Source organism: Pagrus major, chromosome 21 (genome assembly GCF_040436345.1).
Source record: "Pagrus major chromosome 21, Pma_NU_1.0".
In the NCBI taxonomy this organism is placed as follows: Eukaryota; Metazoa; Chordata; class Actinopteri; order Spariformes; family Sparidae; genus Pagrus; species Pagrus major.
Genome location: NC_133235.1, coordinates 24211887 through 24226004, shown reverse-complemented (window position 1 = coordinate 24226004; position 14118 = coordinate 24211887). Strand labels below are relative to the sequence as shown.

Here is a 14118-nt window from a genome sequence, read left to right as displayed (position 1 = left end):
TGCACTGAGTGTTCTCTTGTTTTGCGTAATAAAAAAAGAAAAGGAAAAAAGATGTTTGAGGAAAAAAAGTACTGTATTCTGATTGTCACTTGGGTTCTGTTGAGAGAAATAAATAAATATGAACTTGAAACCCGCTATGGAAAACCGTATACTGGTGCAATTATTCATTTTCTCCTGTCTTGGGATTTCTTCATGTAGGCAGTTTTTTTTTGTTTTGTTTTCTTCTAAATGTAGTAGCTCTTGAACTCTGAATGACTCTTTTTAAACATTTTAATTGAGGAGCTTAGATGAAGATGGAACCGTCTTCTGAATATTCCTCCTAAATGATGATTTACTTAGGATTTCAGCTCTAGCATAAAATAAGTAAGTCTCCCTCCAGTCATAAACGTGTTTTTCTGTTCCTACAGTTGAATGTTTGAGCTTCAATTGTAGAAAGATGCATTCGCAGAGTTTGAGAAGAAGGATGTTTTCACATTCACGTGGACATTTCATCAGTTTAAATTTTCTCTGTGCTCAAAATTAGATTTTAAGAGACAGGCCTACGACATCGCAAATAGTTTGGAGGCAAATCCAGTTCTAATATTCAGCATGAACGAGTGTGAGGTGGAAACTTGGAAGTCCCCAGTGCACATATACTGGGAATGGAAGCAGGAGACATCGTGTCCAGCGGTTAATCTTTATTTGCAGATTCTGGAATATTTTAGTGAGGGGAAAGGAAAAGGTTTCATTTTAAAGGTGCAATATGTAAGAATTGGCCTCCTGTTGAATCAATACAAATAGAGCAGCATATCACCAGAGTAACCGCTAAATGCTGCTGCTACTGTAGCTGCCGTTAGCTAGTTAGCTCAGTTGTCTTAGCTAGCCGTGCAGCTAGAAAGTCTAGGCTGCCAGCTCAGAGCAGAATTATGCAAAAGGATAGGCCTGGGCTAACTGTTAGCATGCTAACTTCAGTAGATACTGTGTCTGAGCAACAAAATATCTAGATGTCTTTAATGTGAAATCAAAACATTTTTTTCTTCATACTCTATTGATAATTTGAGTTAAAGCTGCTGTGAGCATTGTCATTGTTTTAGCTAACTTCCTGTCCCTTTTGCAGTTAGCAATCCCCTCCCTCCTCTTTACATCACCTCATGAAAGCGCAGCGGTATTCGCCAGATATAGCAGCAAACAGGTGAGTGCTCTGTGAGTTCACTAGCAGACAGGACCACCTCTTTATGGAGTTCTCTCTCCCGATTGGATGAAGTGGGCAGGGATACCAGAAAGTGTCTTTTCTCTTTTGCTGCAGGGAAGGAGAGATGTGGGTGACTGACCAAACACTCAGGGCTATTTAACACTTATTTTTCAATTTTAAAAAACTAACGCTTACAGCAGCTTTAATGTTTTAATGTTGTAATCTAAAGTTCTTACATATTGCACCTTTAGGATTTTAATGGGGGCAATTACCCTTTTTTTCCCTGCAAAAACCACCAGACACAGATTATAAAATCTTTTGAATGCCCTTATACATGTGTGGAGAGGATCTTGAATGTACAATTGATCAATTATCAAACACTTTCATTATTAGCAATAGCACCTTATTGAAATAATTACAGAAAAAAGATAAATTGATAGCAACATTATAAAAAAAAAACGTTTCTCAGATAAAACTAAATGAATCACAAAGCTGCATTTTTTGTCACCAAATATAATCTATCTATAACCCTGAGAGGTGATCAGAACTGGAATCGAAAATGTCTTGAAAGGGTTAAAAGTTACAACTAAAGGTGACGTGAGGTTCCTCATCGGTCTCTGAGGCAGACGTGACACTGACTGGCCCTGCTGCGCTGGTCCTCGACTGCCTTGATGGTGCCAGGTCTCGGGATGATAAACTGTTCTGTCGGACTAATGGTGGTCAGCCAAAAGCTGTAGAGGTTGGCAAAGTAGTGACAGGAACCACGTGCGCCCTGGCACTCTATGATGGGGTGAGCCCGGAAATCCTTGAGGCAGCTCCCAGAAGAAGTCAGAGACTGGCCACCACCCTCATCACCTGCCCCTGTGTGCTGAAGGAAATAAAAGGCACATTCAGTAAGTCAACAAGCTTTTTCCTTTCATGTTCACAACCTTTTAATCACACTCACCAAGAGGAAAGAGTATCCCGTCCACAGACTCCTCCAGCCACGTGGGCATGCGGGGACCTCGTGATCCTGGCTGTGAAATGCCACCGCGGGGGCGACTGTCTCGCACACCACACAGCGGCTGATGTGGGATCTAATCTCTTGGCCGAAGAGCGGCATCATGGGTATAGGAGCTGTGGTGGAGAGCCAATAGGATTTGTCGTTGCGACTGGAGTAGTGGCATGCGGCTGTGTTGCAGTAGGAGAAAGGCATGGTGGAGAAAACAGGGAGGCAGGAGCCGGCCTGGCCTAAAAGAAACAGAGAGAGTAAAAGAGAAAAAGGAAGAAGGTTTTTTTCGTTTACAATATAAACTTGTGGAGTGATGGGAAAAAAATCTTTTTTTGCAGACCCTTACCCAGGTCTTGAGTGTGAGCCTTCTCCTGTCCCTCCAAGTAGACCAGACTGTAGCCCACCCAAAGCTGACTGCTGCCATCAGGGCACCGTGGCACCTGAACTGACTGGCTGTGGATAACCAGGAGGTAGCCTGACCTCAACACCCCCCTAGAGCCTGGCTGACCTGGATCACCGGGTGGACCAGGGATACCTGGAGGACGAAGGGGTTGTAGGAATAATATTTGTAATTTTATCCCGGCCTGTGTAAATAAACTCAGTGTCTCAACTGGCAGTTTCTTTGACTTCTTTCATTTTGGCCATTCTGCCCAAATCCTGAAAGGTTACGTGACTGTGTCTAATCACTCACCTTGAGGTCCAACAAATCCTATTTGGCCAGTATCTCCCGGGTCTCCAACTGGACCATTAAGACCAGGAGGACCCGTCACGCCAGGGGGGCCCATTGACCCTCGAGGACCCTTCTCACCTGGAACATACAGATACAAACAAGGGCAAAAACACACACACACATTCAAGCAATTGAGAATGATAAAAAAGAAACACACACACGCAACACTGATTTATTCAGACACAGACAACAGAGTGTAAACATTCACATAAATACACAGAGAATATAATAGACTCTCTTGCCTTTACGTCCTGGAGTACCAGGTGGACCCACATCGCCAATGAATCCTGCAGGTCCTGGGAAACCACGTGGTCCTAAGAGTCCCAGGGGCGCCGGCCCTGGGCGTCCACCGATGGTTTCACCACGAGAACCTTTTGCACCTAGAAAAACGTAATACATTGATTGCCTTGTGCAGCAGTAATATATACCACAACATTTCATTAGTGTAGAATAAATGTGAATGAAATCTAAACTCATGAAAATGAAACTAAAAATGTAAAGACTCTTAAGATATTTTCTCACACACACACCAGAGAACTGCTCCCTTATATTGTCGTAAATCTATGGGCCTATCTCTTAGCTGTGATGACGCTCACCTTTGTCTCCAGCTGGGCCAGTCACTCCCTTGCGACCCCAAGGCCCGGGGGCACCTTGCTGACCTTTGGATCCTGTATAACCCCTCGGACCAGCAGGACCCCTCTCACCTGTCAAAGTGCCACAATATTTAGATCACATTTAAACGGATGAAAATGCTGTCAAAACTGCAGCAGCTGCTGTCTTACCTTTTGGTCCTGTGTAGCCTTGATGGTCCGGAGATCCAGGAGGTCCGGGAAGGCCCTTTACTCCCTTATGACCTAGTGACCCAGGGAGGCCAATTTGGCCGGGGTCTCCTTTGTAGAAAAAAGTCCTTCCTGGAGGGCCCGGATTCCCAGGATGACCTAAAAACCCAACTTAAAATCTTAGTTGTGGATGGATACCCGCACAACAATGAATGTGGCAAACATAGATGAAAAGATGAACATAAATAGAAACACACGCACCAGGGGGTCCTGGAGGCCCCTCATAACCACCATCTCCACAGGGTTGTGCCGTACGCCCTTGACAATCTTTGCCAGGGTAACCAGGTTCACCTGGGAAACCGGGAAGACCTGAGTGAAGAAATATAGAAAAGTTTAATACTTTATCTCAGAGTATGGAACAGCAACCACTGTAAAGAGACAATAACTCAAACTGAAGTTGACAGATGAAGTAGATGCACTATTGATAATAATAGATATGATACCTGTGTCGCCAGGTGGGCCCCTCTGGCCTTTCGGCCCAGGAAAGGTGGTTCCTGGAGGCCCTTGGCGGCCCATGTGACCTTTGACTCCAGGAAAACCATCTGGGCCTTGAGGGCCTGGGATACCTGTGCCTTGAAATGAAAAATGAGTACATTTAAGTGAGTAAAATTTCATAACATGTTATGCCCTGTTGTGCTGTTGTGTAGTTAATGAATAAATTAAAGGGAAAGTACAGGGCTCAGCTGAAACCAAACAAGAACAAGAACAATTCTATACAGTTAAATTACATTGAAAATAAAGATGAACATTTGTATCCTTTTACCACTTGCTCCTTTTATTCCTTTTGGACCTCTCAGCCCATCCAGTCCATCCAGACCTCGTGGTCCAGGGAGCCCTTAACATAAAAACACAACACACCATAAGATTATTCTTGTTGGGTGTCTTCAGCACTCAAAAGCAATTGGATTAGGCTTGATTGAATTAAAGGCCACTATTAGGCCTTGGCGGAGGTATGCGCTCTACTCAGTGCCTTTCTAGTTATGGTATCTTTTCCGTTCTCTTCTCCACATCTTCTAAATTTCCACTTACAATAATAGAACAGTTAATAATACAGCCTTCATTATTTATTTGTCCACATCTAATCACCTGCATTTCTGACTTTCTATCGGCAGCAACAGTTTAAAACTCATTTAACACTGACTTCAATTCAAGTGATAGTCAATACATGCCAATATAAATAACACAATAGACACTTACATTCCACATATTGTACCCTGCCTATCCAATGGTGGGAGAAACATTACATTAGTACCTTGAGGCCCATTTGGTCCAGGTGGGCCTGCTGGTCCAGGACCGCCATGATCACCTGGAACACCTGGAAAGCCTGGACGACCTGTCGGGCCATGAGGCCCAGGGAAGCCTGTAAAGACACGCAGATAAAATAGCTCAAACCAACACTGGATCTAAATTTAAAGATGGTGGAAAACTGGAGCTGGTTTATTGTCAATGAATGACACTTTAAGTGAAAGTTGTTATTCCTCCAAAGTTCACAGGTGAATAGCAACACTGTTCCTTCATTTATCCATTTTTAAAATTATTTCTACAGTCTATGACTTCTCTCGTTCACTGGATATCACCTGGTACTCCTTGTCTTCCTGGTTCCCCAGGAATGCCTCGTTGTCCAGGCTGTCCTGAGCTTCCCGGAGGTCCTGGGTCACCTGGATCTCCTGGACTGCCTCTGGGTGCTCGAGGGAATTATTATGTTGATATATATTTATTTCCAGTTAAACATCTACTCACAGTATATTTCATAGATTATATATAGATTTAACTTTTTCTAGTCCCTTGTCATCATTTGAAATAATTAGGTCTCTGTTGAGTGCTGCATTTTCTTAACTCACCACTGGGTCCATCCTCCCCTGGCAGTCCTTTGGGTCCAGGTGGACCAGGTTGTCCATGAAAAAGTCCTGGCTCACCTGGAACAGATTTGAACAAGTTTCACAAGATTCAGTCTGACTGAATGACACAGGAAATATTTTTCTTACTTAAATTGTAATCCTATAAATTGTAAATGATTCAATCTGTTTGTAAATTCACATCCTGTTGTGAACAAGACCTCTTTCTCTTTTGACTCACCCTTGGGTCCTGGAAGTCCTGGAAAACCTGGAATACCTGGCTGCCCTCTATATCCTAGATCGCCCTTTAATAGACACCAACACATTCAAACTGTTTAACATTACTTCTCAGACTGACATATATTATATACAGTAAAGCCCTCTGATATACAGTATACACTATATTCAAGGGCAGACAATGACACAAGCAATCCTGGACTAGCCTTAAACCTAATCCAGCTACTGTATCTACTGGGCAGATATAAGAAACTGAGCGCAGAGACAGAAGCTGTCTCTAAAATGATGAAGACAATAAATTAGCTTCATTGTGTACCGGATCTCCAACATGTCCAACATATCCCCTTGGACCAGGGAAACCTTTGATCCCGGTGTACCCTGGAGGTCCTGGTAATCCTCCCCTGCCTGGAGCTCCAGGGGTGCCTTTTAGCCCTGGCGGACCAGACAGTCCGTCACGCCCTGAATCACCTGGCACTCCCTTTGGGCCCCTTGAGCCTGTAAGTGACAAAACGAAATAAAAATTAAGTAATTGTTTACTGTTTTACCACAATCTATAGTATGTCTCTGCAGTGAAGTGCATGGAATTCATAAATACATATACAACTTATAAAAAAGATTCAAGAAGTTAAGTGACAGCTCCATTGCCTTCAAATCCTGATTGCCCTTTTTGCCCTGGCCCTCCTTTAAGTCCTGATGGGCCTTTTGTTACGTTCACGATCATCGCTGGTCCTGGCGATCCAGGTGGACCACGTTTACCTGAATGGATGAGAGTTAAGATGAAATGTTTGCCAATCTGATTCATAAATTACACCGAAAGTATTTTTCAATAACCTAAACAAAAGATAAAATATGCTGGTTTATCTTTTTGCCTTCCTCATTCATCCTTTTGTTCTGTTGTTGTAGATACGTAGCCACTACTGTAGCTGTATACAGGCTATCTGCTTTAGAAATGGCTTTTATCTTGTTTATGCTATATTTCTAGGTTAAATTGTGTATTTTGCCTTGCTAGGCACACATCTGAATCTGACTGATTATTACAAATACAGGCCTGAGAAACCAAACCAAATTCTTGTTAGCTAAATATCTACAATTATATATATAAAAAAAAAACATTAGGCCATAGCACTTGACTGAATACAGCATCAGATACATGGTATGTGGGACTTACCTTTACTACCAGGCAGTCCTAGGTATCCTGAGACACCTGGGTGACCATATAAGCCTCTCTCTCCCTGTTTACCTCTAGGTCCCGGAGGTCCGGGAGGACCTGGTAAACCTGAAGCCCCAGTCCTGCCAGCGTACCCCCTTTCACCTAGATGAATTGAAAGGAAGGTTTAATTTAAATCAGGACAGACTAGAAATATGAAGCAATGCCTGGGCAGTACATTTGGTCAGTGACAGGCTTGGAGTAGGATGTTGGTGCTGGTAGGAAATGTTGGGATTGTATGTTGGGATCACTGTCAGGGTCTGGAGATAGTGTGTACAGGGATGCAGGTACAGCTGATTGAGTTAATACAAGCATGTTAACCAGCTCAGGTGTGTAAGTTAGATAGGATATGCACTTAACTGACTGGACAGTGTAAACAAGCACCTGTCAGATTGTTGACATCAAAGATTCGACATCAAATAAAAACATGCTTTTCACAAAAGTGTTTCTTATTGAAACACTGCAAACACTTATTGGTTTTACCTTTTTGTCCTGGCCAGCCATTTATACCAGGATTTCCTGGTGAGCCAGCGGTGCCTCTTGCTCCAGCTGGGCCTGGCAAACCGGGAGGGCCAGGGAAACCTTGTGGACCGATCCGTCCACGACCAGGTAGACCTATATCTCCCTTGAAACCCTTCTGACCATAGTAGCCTATTTGAGATTATAAAATTAAATGGGAGAAATACTGCATATTTATGGATGGTTAGATGGTGGCCTCGCAACAAAACATTTGTGAATGAACTAAATTACTAGGTAAAGGATCATTTAGAAAGACAACAAGACATCCAAAATTTTGCTTGCTGCCATTTGCTCACCTGGTATTCCGATCAGTCCAGGATTTCCTCGAGGTCCAGGAGGTCCTGGAGGTCCAAACAGGTCACATATAGTGCAGGGAAGGCCTGGGGGGCCAGGGTCTCCAGGGTCACCAATGACTCCTGGCTGTCCTTTATAACCTGGTTGTCCTGGTTGGCCTTGTACGCATGTAATTCAGAGGCATAGTTGGACAACCAATTCCAAATACAGTAAAGAATATCTGTTGAGTTCACCTAAAATACCTAAAAATAGATGTAACTGACCTGAAGACCCAGGGCTTCCAGGAATGCCACGAGGTCCTTTGGGCCCCACAGCCCCAGAGAGGCCAGGTGGGCCAGGAGGACCTGGCCTGGCAGAGAAGACATCGCCTGGTGCACCCTTTCTGCCTGGGTGTCCTGGCGGCCCAGAAGGGCCTGGAGGACCATCCTCACTGAATCCATGGGGACCAGGGTCACCTGGATCCCCAATTAGACCTTGAGGTCCTTTTGCAAATAAGAGAGACCTTTAAGTACACAAACAACCCTCCTAATTGTACAATCAATTAATTTTTATTTTTTAATTAATTGATTTTTTTCAGCGTGGATGCTTGATGATCCAAAAGCTGCAATGAATAAAATCTTTAAAAAGAAATGTGCATCATTTTCCTTTAACAAGATTTCAGACGCTCATTGTACCTGAAGGTCCAATCCTTCCAACGTTACTGTCATCTCCTTTCAGGCCTTTAGGACCTTGGTGTCCCTGAGGTCCCCGTTGACCGTCTCTTCCTGGATCACCTGGAATCCCTACAGGGGGCAAAAGAAAATTCAAGTCGACGGCAACATGGGCCGCCAATGTTTCAAGGCTCATAAACCATGACATCATACCGTATTATGTAAGGGGGGCAATACAACAAACTTATTTAACCCCTTCAAACAGAGAACCAATCAGTTGAGTACAAGGAGAGTTAAAAATTCTGCGATGAGAGCTCAAGAAATATTGTGAGATCTAAACCAAAAGTGTTTTTCAGTATTTTATCTTATTGTTGCAGAAATAGTCTGATATTGTTTAAGTGCCATATCGCCAACCCCCTACCTAGTACAGTATTTCGGACCAATTCTGCAAATAGCTTACAAATACATCTTGTAGCAGTAATGATAATGGTACTTGTACTGGCCAACAAACAATGTAGCAAGCGCCTTCGACAAATAGATGTAACACTTGTAGTACCTGGAGGCATGTTTTTTTTGTAAGGCTTACCTGGTGCACCTGGCTCACCCTTAGGACCAGGTGGTCCAATTTCTTTTTCATGACAGCAGATCTCGATTTCACCTGGTGACACAGATACAATATGTTTTTCAAGCCCATGGTTTAATGTGGGAAGAGGTGTATAAACATCAAGAGAGAATCCCTGGATGTAACACAGTCTCTGACCTGGAGGGCCTGGTCGTCCGGGAACTCCTGGTTGGCCAGGATATCCTGGAGTTCCTTTAGGTCCAGCTGCCCCCCTTGAGCCTGGGAAAGCAGGACCTGGAGGGCCTAGAAGCCCTGGAAACCCTTTGTGTCCGGCAGCACCAGGATAACCTTTGGGACCAGGTATTCCTACATATCCAGCACCCTGAAAAAATTTGATACCATAATTCCAGAACAGAAAACAGCGTCTAGCAAAGTGGAACATTTTTACAGAATAATTAAGCGGGTATAATTAAAAGATTAATCATGCCATTTGCTCCTTTAATTATTTTTATAATACTTAAAATGTACACTCTCACCGGTGGTCCAGGGTCTCCTTCAGGGCCAGGGAGGCCATCCTGTCCTGGACTACCTGTTACTCCAGGAGGACCAGAGTGTCCAGGGACTCCTTTGTCACCCTTGGCACCTTTCACCAACATATAGAAAAAAAAGACATAGGGCTCAACCCTTGGTATAGGCATGCATAAAACAAAGATAATTTTTTTCTTATTTGATAAAAGTACAAAGTTACCTCCAGACAAATCCAGCTTTTTACAGAATAAAGCTACTGTTTCACCAAACAGACTGTGCAGAATATAATGCACTATGATTGAGTTTGTGTAGTGAAAAATATTGACTTAAAATTCCCCAATCCAATATTTCCCATTTAAGCACTTACAACTGTGTAGAATAAAGGTTTGGCTTTAGCAGATACTCACCTTTAACACCTGCTACAAAAGCGTCACCTTTTTGACCCTTCCATCCTTTTAAACCAGGAATTCCTGGAAAGCCCTGCAAGAAAACAAAAATCCAATAAAAAACTATGTTTCTGTGGCTATGACGAATGATAGACTTTTTAGAGAATTTGATTTAATTATATAGTCGGGGTCCTGCCGTCCTTACTTGTGATCCACTTGGACCGTAATCTCCTTGCTGTCCTGGGTCTCCCTTTAGTCCTTGAGCTCCAGGTAACCCTGGGGGTCCTGTATACCCAGTTGGACCAGGGGGTCCTGTCCTTCCCCCACCAGACCCACATGCACATTCCCCCGGGCAACCTGTGGGAGACACAGATGTCAATACTGTATGACTAAAATGCAACACATTTGTATACTGTATGACAACACATACCGTGTTTCCTCGAATAAAAAACAAGAGTCAAATAAAAGCCAGTTCTCGAATAATGGCCAGGGATAAACTAAATTCAACAATATAATCACGCTATTAGCACTTGTTACTCTAGATTACTCATGTAAAGTGTTAGTGTCCTCCCAACTGTCATATACTGTTACTGCGAGTATATGACTGCAGGTGCATGTGTGTTAATTTCTCTGCCAAACTGTATTTTGTAATAACCGAAAGCACAACTAGATAGCTACAATTCAAGTGTCGCATGGAAAGCCATTTTTTGGAATCAACGAATGCATACAAACAGTCACAGATCACCTTTGATTCCTTTGAGCCCTTTGTTTCCATCAGATCCTCTGAGCCCTATATCACCAGCGTCTCCTGGGTAACCAGGCTCACAGTAGTAATCTGTAGATCGACCAGCCACAAACATCAGTCAAGGCCAATATAAGTTAAAATACTTCTGCAAGTACTTTTAATGGCAAAATTAGTATTGAAATAAGTGAAATTCTTTCATCAGAAGTAACTGAGAACTCACCTCCACATCCTGATCCGATCACATCAATTATGCCACATTCAACACACACACACACACACACACACACACACACACACACACACACACAAACCAGAAGGTAAGTCCACATACAAATGAACATGTGCAAAAACACATAACAAGCAAGCAAGAGTTACGATTTGTGACTACCACGTATATAAAACTCTTTTGTGTTTAATGTGTTTAATATGAAGTAAGTACTGATATACCTGAACGACCTGGGGGTCCTTGGACACCTTTAGGTCCAATGTGTCCTTTAGGTCCTTTTGCTCCCGGAAATGGATTGATTTCATTGTTAACAAACCCTCCTGGCTCTCCCTTGTAGCCCTTGGGACCAGGTGGCCCTGGTGGACCAGGCTGACCCGGCTCCTCTAGGAAGGGGTGAGGGACAATGTGAAACTTCAAATAAGGTTGGACCAAAACAAATACTTTTTAACTGTAAAAACAGGGACCTTTGATGTGAAACAGAGAGAGAACTGAATATTTTGGATCAAGGCCTGGGAATCCTACATTCAGAGATGTAGTCGAGAGTTTGATTTATAGAACTGCAACAGCACCACATCAGTCATGAACCGCTGTCAGATTGAAGGGATGTGCCAAGAGACAAGAGAGAAAAGTGGGCATAGGTTGTAAGAGAGGTGTGAACATTGCAAGTAACTCCTAGAGGTAATGTGCCTGGCTTTGAAACTGGTATTTTCTCTGCCTGGAGCGAACAGCGTTTTTTTTTTCCATGCCCTAATATGAAATGAAGTCTGCTTGTGGCAATAATGAACTGCTGAGGAGAACTATGATTGGCTATAGGAGTGGTGGAGGACAAAGCAAACTAATAGACCAAGTCCTGACAAGAGAGAGTGATATTGTTACAGCTGTATGTGTTTTTGCTGTTTGTCCCTTCTCCCCTCCTGTCATTGCTAGCTCTGCCCTGATTGCTCAATGAGGTACACCTGGTGTGGGAGAGGAAGTACATATAAGCTCCTGTGACAGCTTCAGAAGACAGAGGTTTCTGGAGTGGGGACTACTGGCCTTCATGTCGCTCAGCCAGGGATTTTCATTTGTTGTCTTGTCTTAGTTGTTTTTTTTTCTTTATGTAAATAAACAAAATAAAATTTGGCTGTTTTTTATGAGGTGAAATTGTTCACCCCATAAGGCTGCCTAAGGGTGGGGCAGAACAGATATAATCAGTGATATAAAGTCAGAGACCAGAGACAAAGGTTGAACTCTGACCTGATATTATTAATCCTGGTGGGCCAGGAGGTCCATGCAGGCCCATGACCCCAAGGTCACCTGGGGGTCCAGGTGTTCCAGGAAACCCACGGTCACCTTTAGCACCTAAAAAATACAGATATGAAACCGTGAAAAAGTTATCTTAATCACTCTCTTACAGTAATTAAGGTTGTCTATTAACTCACATGATATTCAGTGTATTTCGCCATAATTTGGTTAGAATATAATTGCTGAGAACATACAAATAAATAGTCTAAGTTTCAGTTTATTTTTATTTATAAAGCACATTTAAAAACAGCTCCAGCTAGCCAGAGCACTGTAAGCCGAAGTCTACGGAAAAGAACATAACAAATCACAAATAATGAAGTGGAGAAGTGGATTATGTTGTAGAAGTGGTTTGAGACGTTTCTACATTGTGACGCTTTTTTAAAATCTGTGGTGACTGAAATGAATTAAAGTTGACCACAGCCACCTTCATCCCTTCAGTAGATGAGTGTTAGATATAAAAAATGTACAGCATGATAGTGCTGCCAGTGGCCACACGGAGCTCGACCAGTTACGAGAGTGTTTCTCCTGTGGTCTCACCTCTGACATCACTTCCATCAAGAAATTCCGTAGGACCGGGGGCACCTGGATCTCCTTGGTAACCCTGTCGGATGCAAAGACAGAGAAGGAAACCATAGTCGTAAAAGAAAATGCTACTGATGTACATACAATTAAATATGAGAGGAGTCTAAGTCACAAAGATGCCAGCAAGCATCTATCCTGCTGGAGAATATAGATCTAGTCATCAGAAAAGAGTCCTTCAAGTTTCAAGCTTATTTTTGCATCTGACATCATTTTGTTTAAATGGTGATGCAGATGTTTATGCTCACCTTTGGCCCAGTTCTTCCAATGAGACCTGGAAGTCCTTGATCTCCACGGAGACCCTGAAAATACATCAGTGCGTTTAACCTAAAGGTGTAGTAACATAAAAGATGGCTTTATCATATCACAGGTGTACCTCTGGTCCTGGCGTTCCATCTCTACCAGGAAATCCTGAGAGACCCTAGAGATGGAAACAGTCGGGTTGAACATAATGTCAACATGTGTCCGTATGCGCTTGTCAGCATGGTGCAGTCTGATTTAAGTCACCTACTCGTGGTCCAGGAAAACCAAGGATTCCTTGCTCTCCTTTAATAGCTTGACTGTAGTCTCCTCTACCGCCCTGATGAGGAAGAAAATGCAAATCAGATACATTTCTGTCACTCTCAGACAAACCTGTATTCTAACAGACAGGATTGCAGTCTTACGCCTATGCCCTTCGGTCCACATGATCCAGGAGGGCCTTGCTCTCCCTGAGAAGCAAAACAGAAAATGATGAAAAAATTCAGCATGGAGAAAGGACTTAGAGTTTGATTGAAAACCTTTAAGACATGAATCAAGTTGGATTTGTCTGTGTAGTAGTTAAAAATGATTTTTCCGTCACCTTGAGACCTTTGGGTGGAAGAAAGTCTGGAGGAAATTCTATGACTTCTTCTGGTCCTTGTGGGCCAGGTAGTCCTTGCTCACCCTGGAACAGGATATAAAAAGGGTGAAGATGTTTGCAAGGGTTGTAACACACACACACACACACACTTTTATCTCAACACAGACAGTGCAAAAACCTCAGTGCAAAGCAGCCAAAGACAAAGACGGTTTCTTACATCGTCGCCTACATCGCCTGCCAGTGATCCTCCAGGGTCGCCCTACAGAACAACCACACATTTAGTACGGTCTTGTGTTTGTGTGGATGTGTGTGAATGCATGAACTGGTAAAGACTGTATAGCAGGTTACTCACTGGTGGTCCTCTTGCACCTTCAGGTCCGGTAAAGCCCTAAATAGAATCAGAGGCATACATTTTGACATGTAAAGCACTGCGTTTCTTGTAATTAGATCATGAAGATTTGTGGTCTGATAGAGTGCCACATACTAAGCATGTG

At 43.0% G+C, this 14118-nt stretch overlaps 1 protein-coding gene across 1 annotated transcript; it reads right to left on the bottom strand.

Annotated features, from left to right (window-relative positions):
• Positions 1 to 713: 713 nt before the first annotated feature.
• On the bottom strand, positions 714 to 4247 carry LOC141017061 (uncharacterized). The gene is made up of 9 exons (XM_073491680.1): positions 4175 to 4247; positions 3933 to 4040; positions 3675 to 3830; positions 3489 to 3596; positions 3141 to 3272; positions 2854 to 2970; positions 2509 to 2697; positions 2118 to 2401; positions 714 to 2039 (listed from the first exon to the last, which is right to left on the bottom strand). The coding sequence occupies exons 1-9, from the start codon at positions 4245 to 4247 to the stop codon at positions 1779 to 1781; spliced, it is 1428 nt and encodes a 475-aa protein (XP_073347781.1). The 3' UTR covers positions 714 to 1778.
• Between the last annotated feature and the right edge of the window lie 9871 nt (positions 4248 to 14118).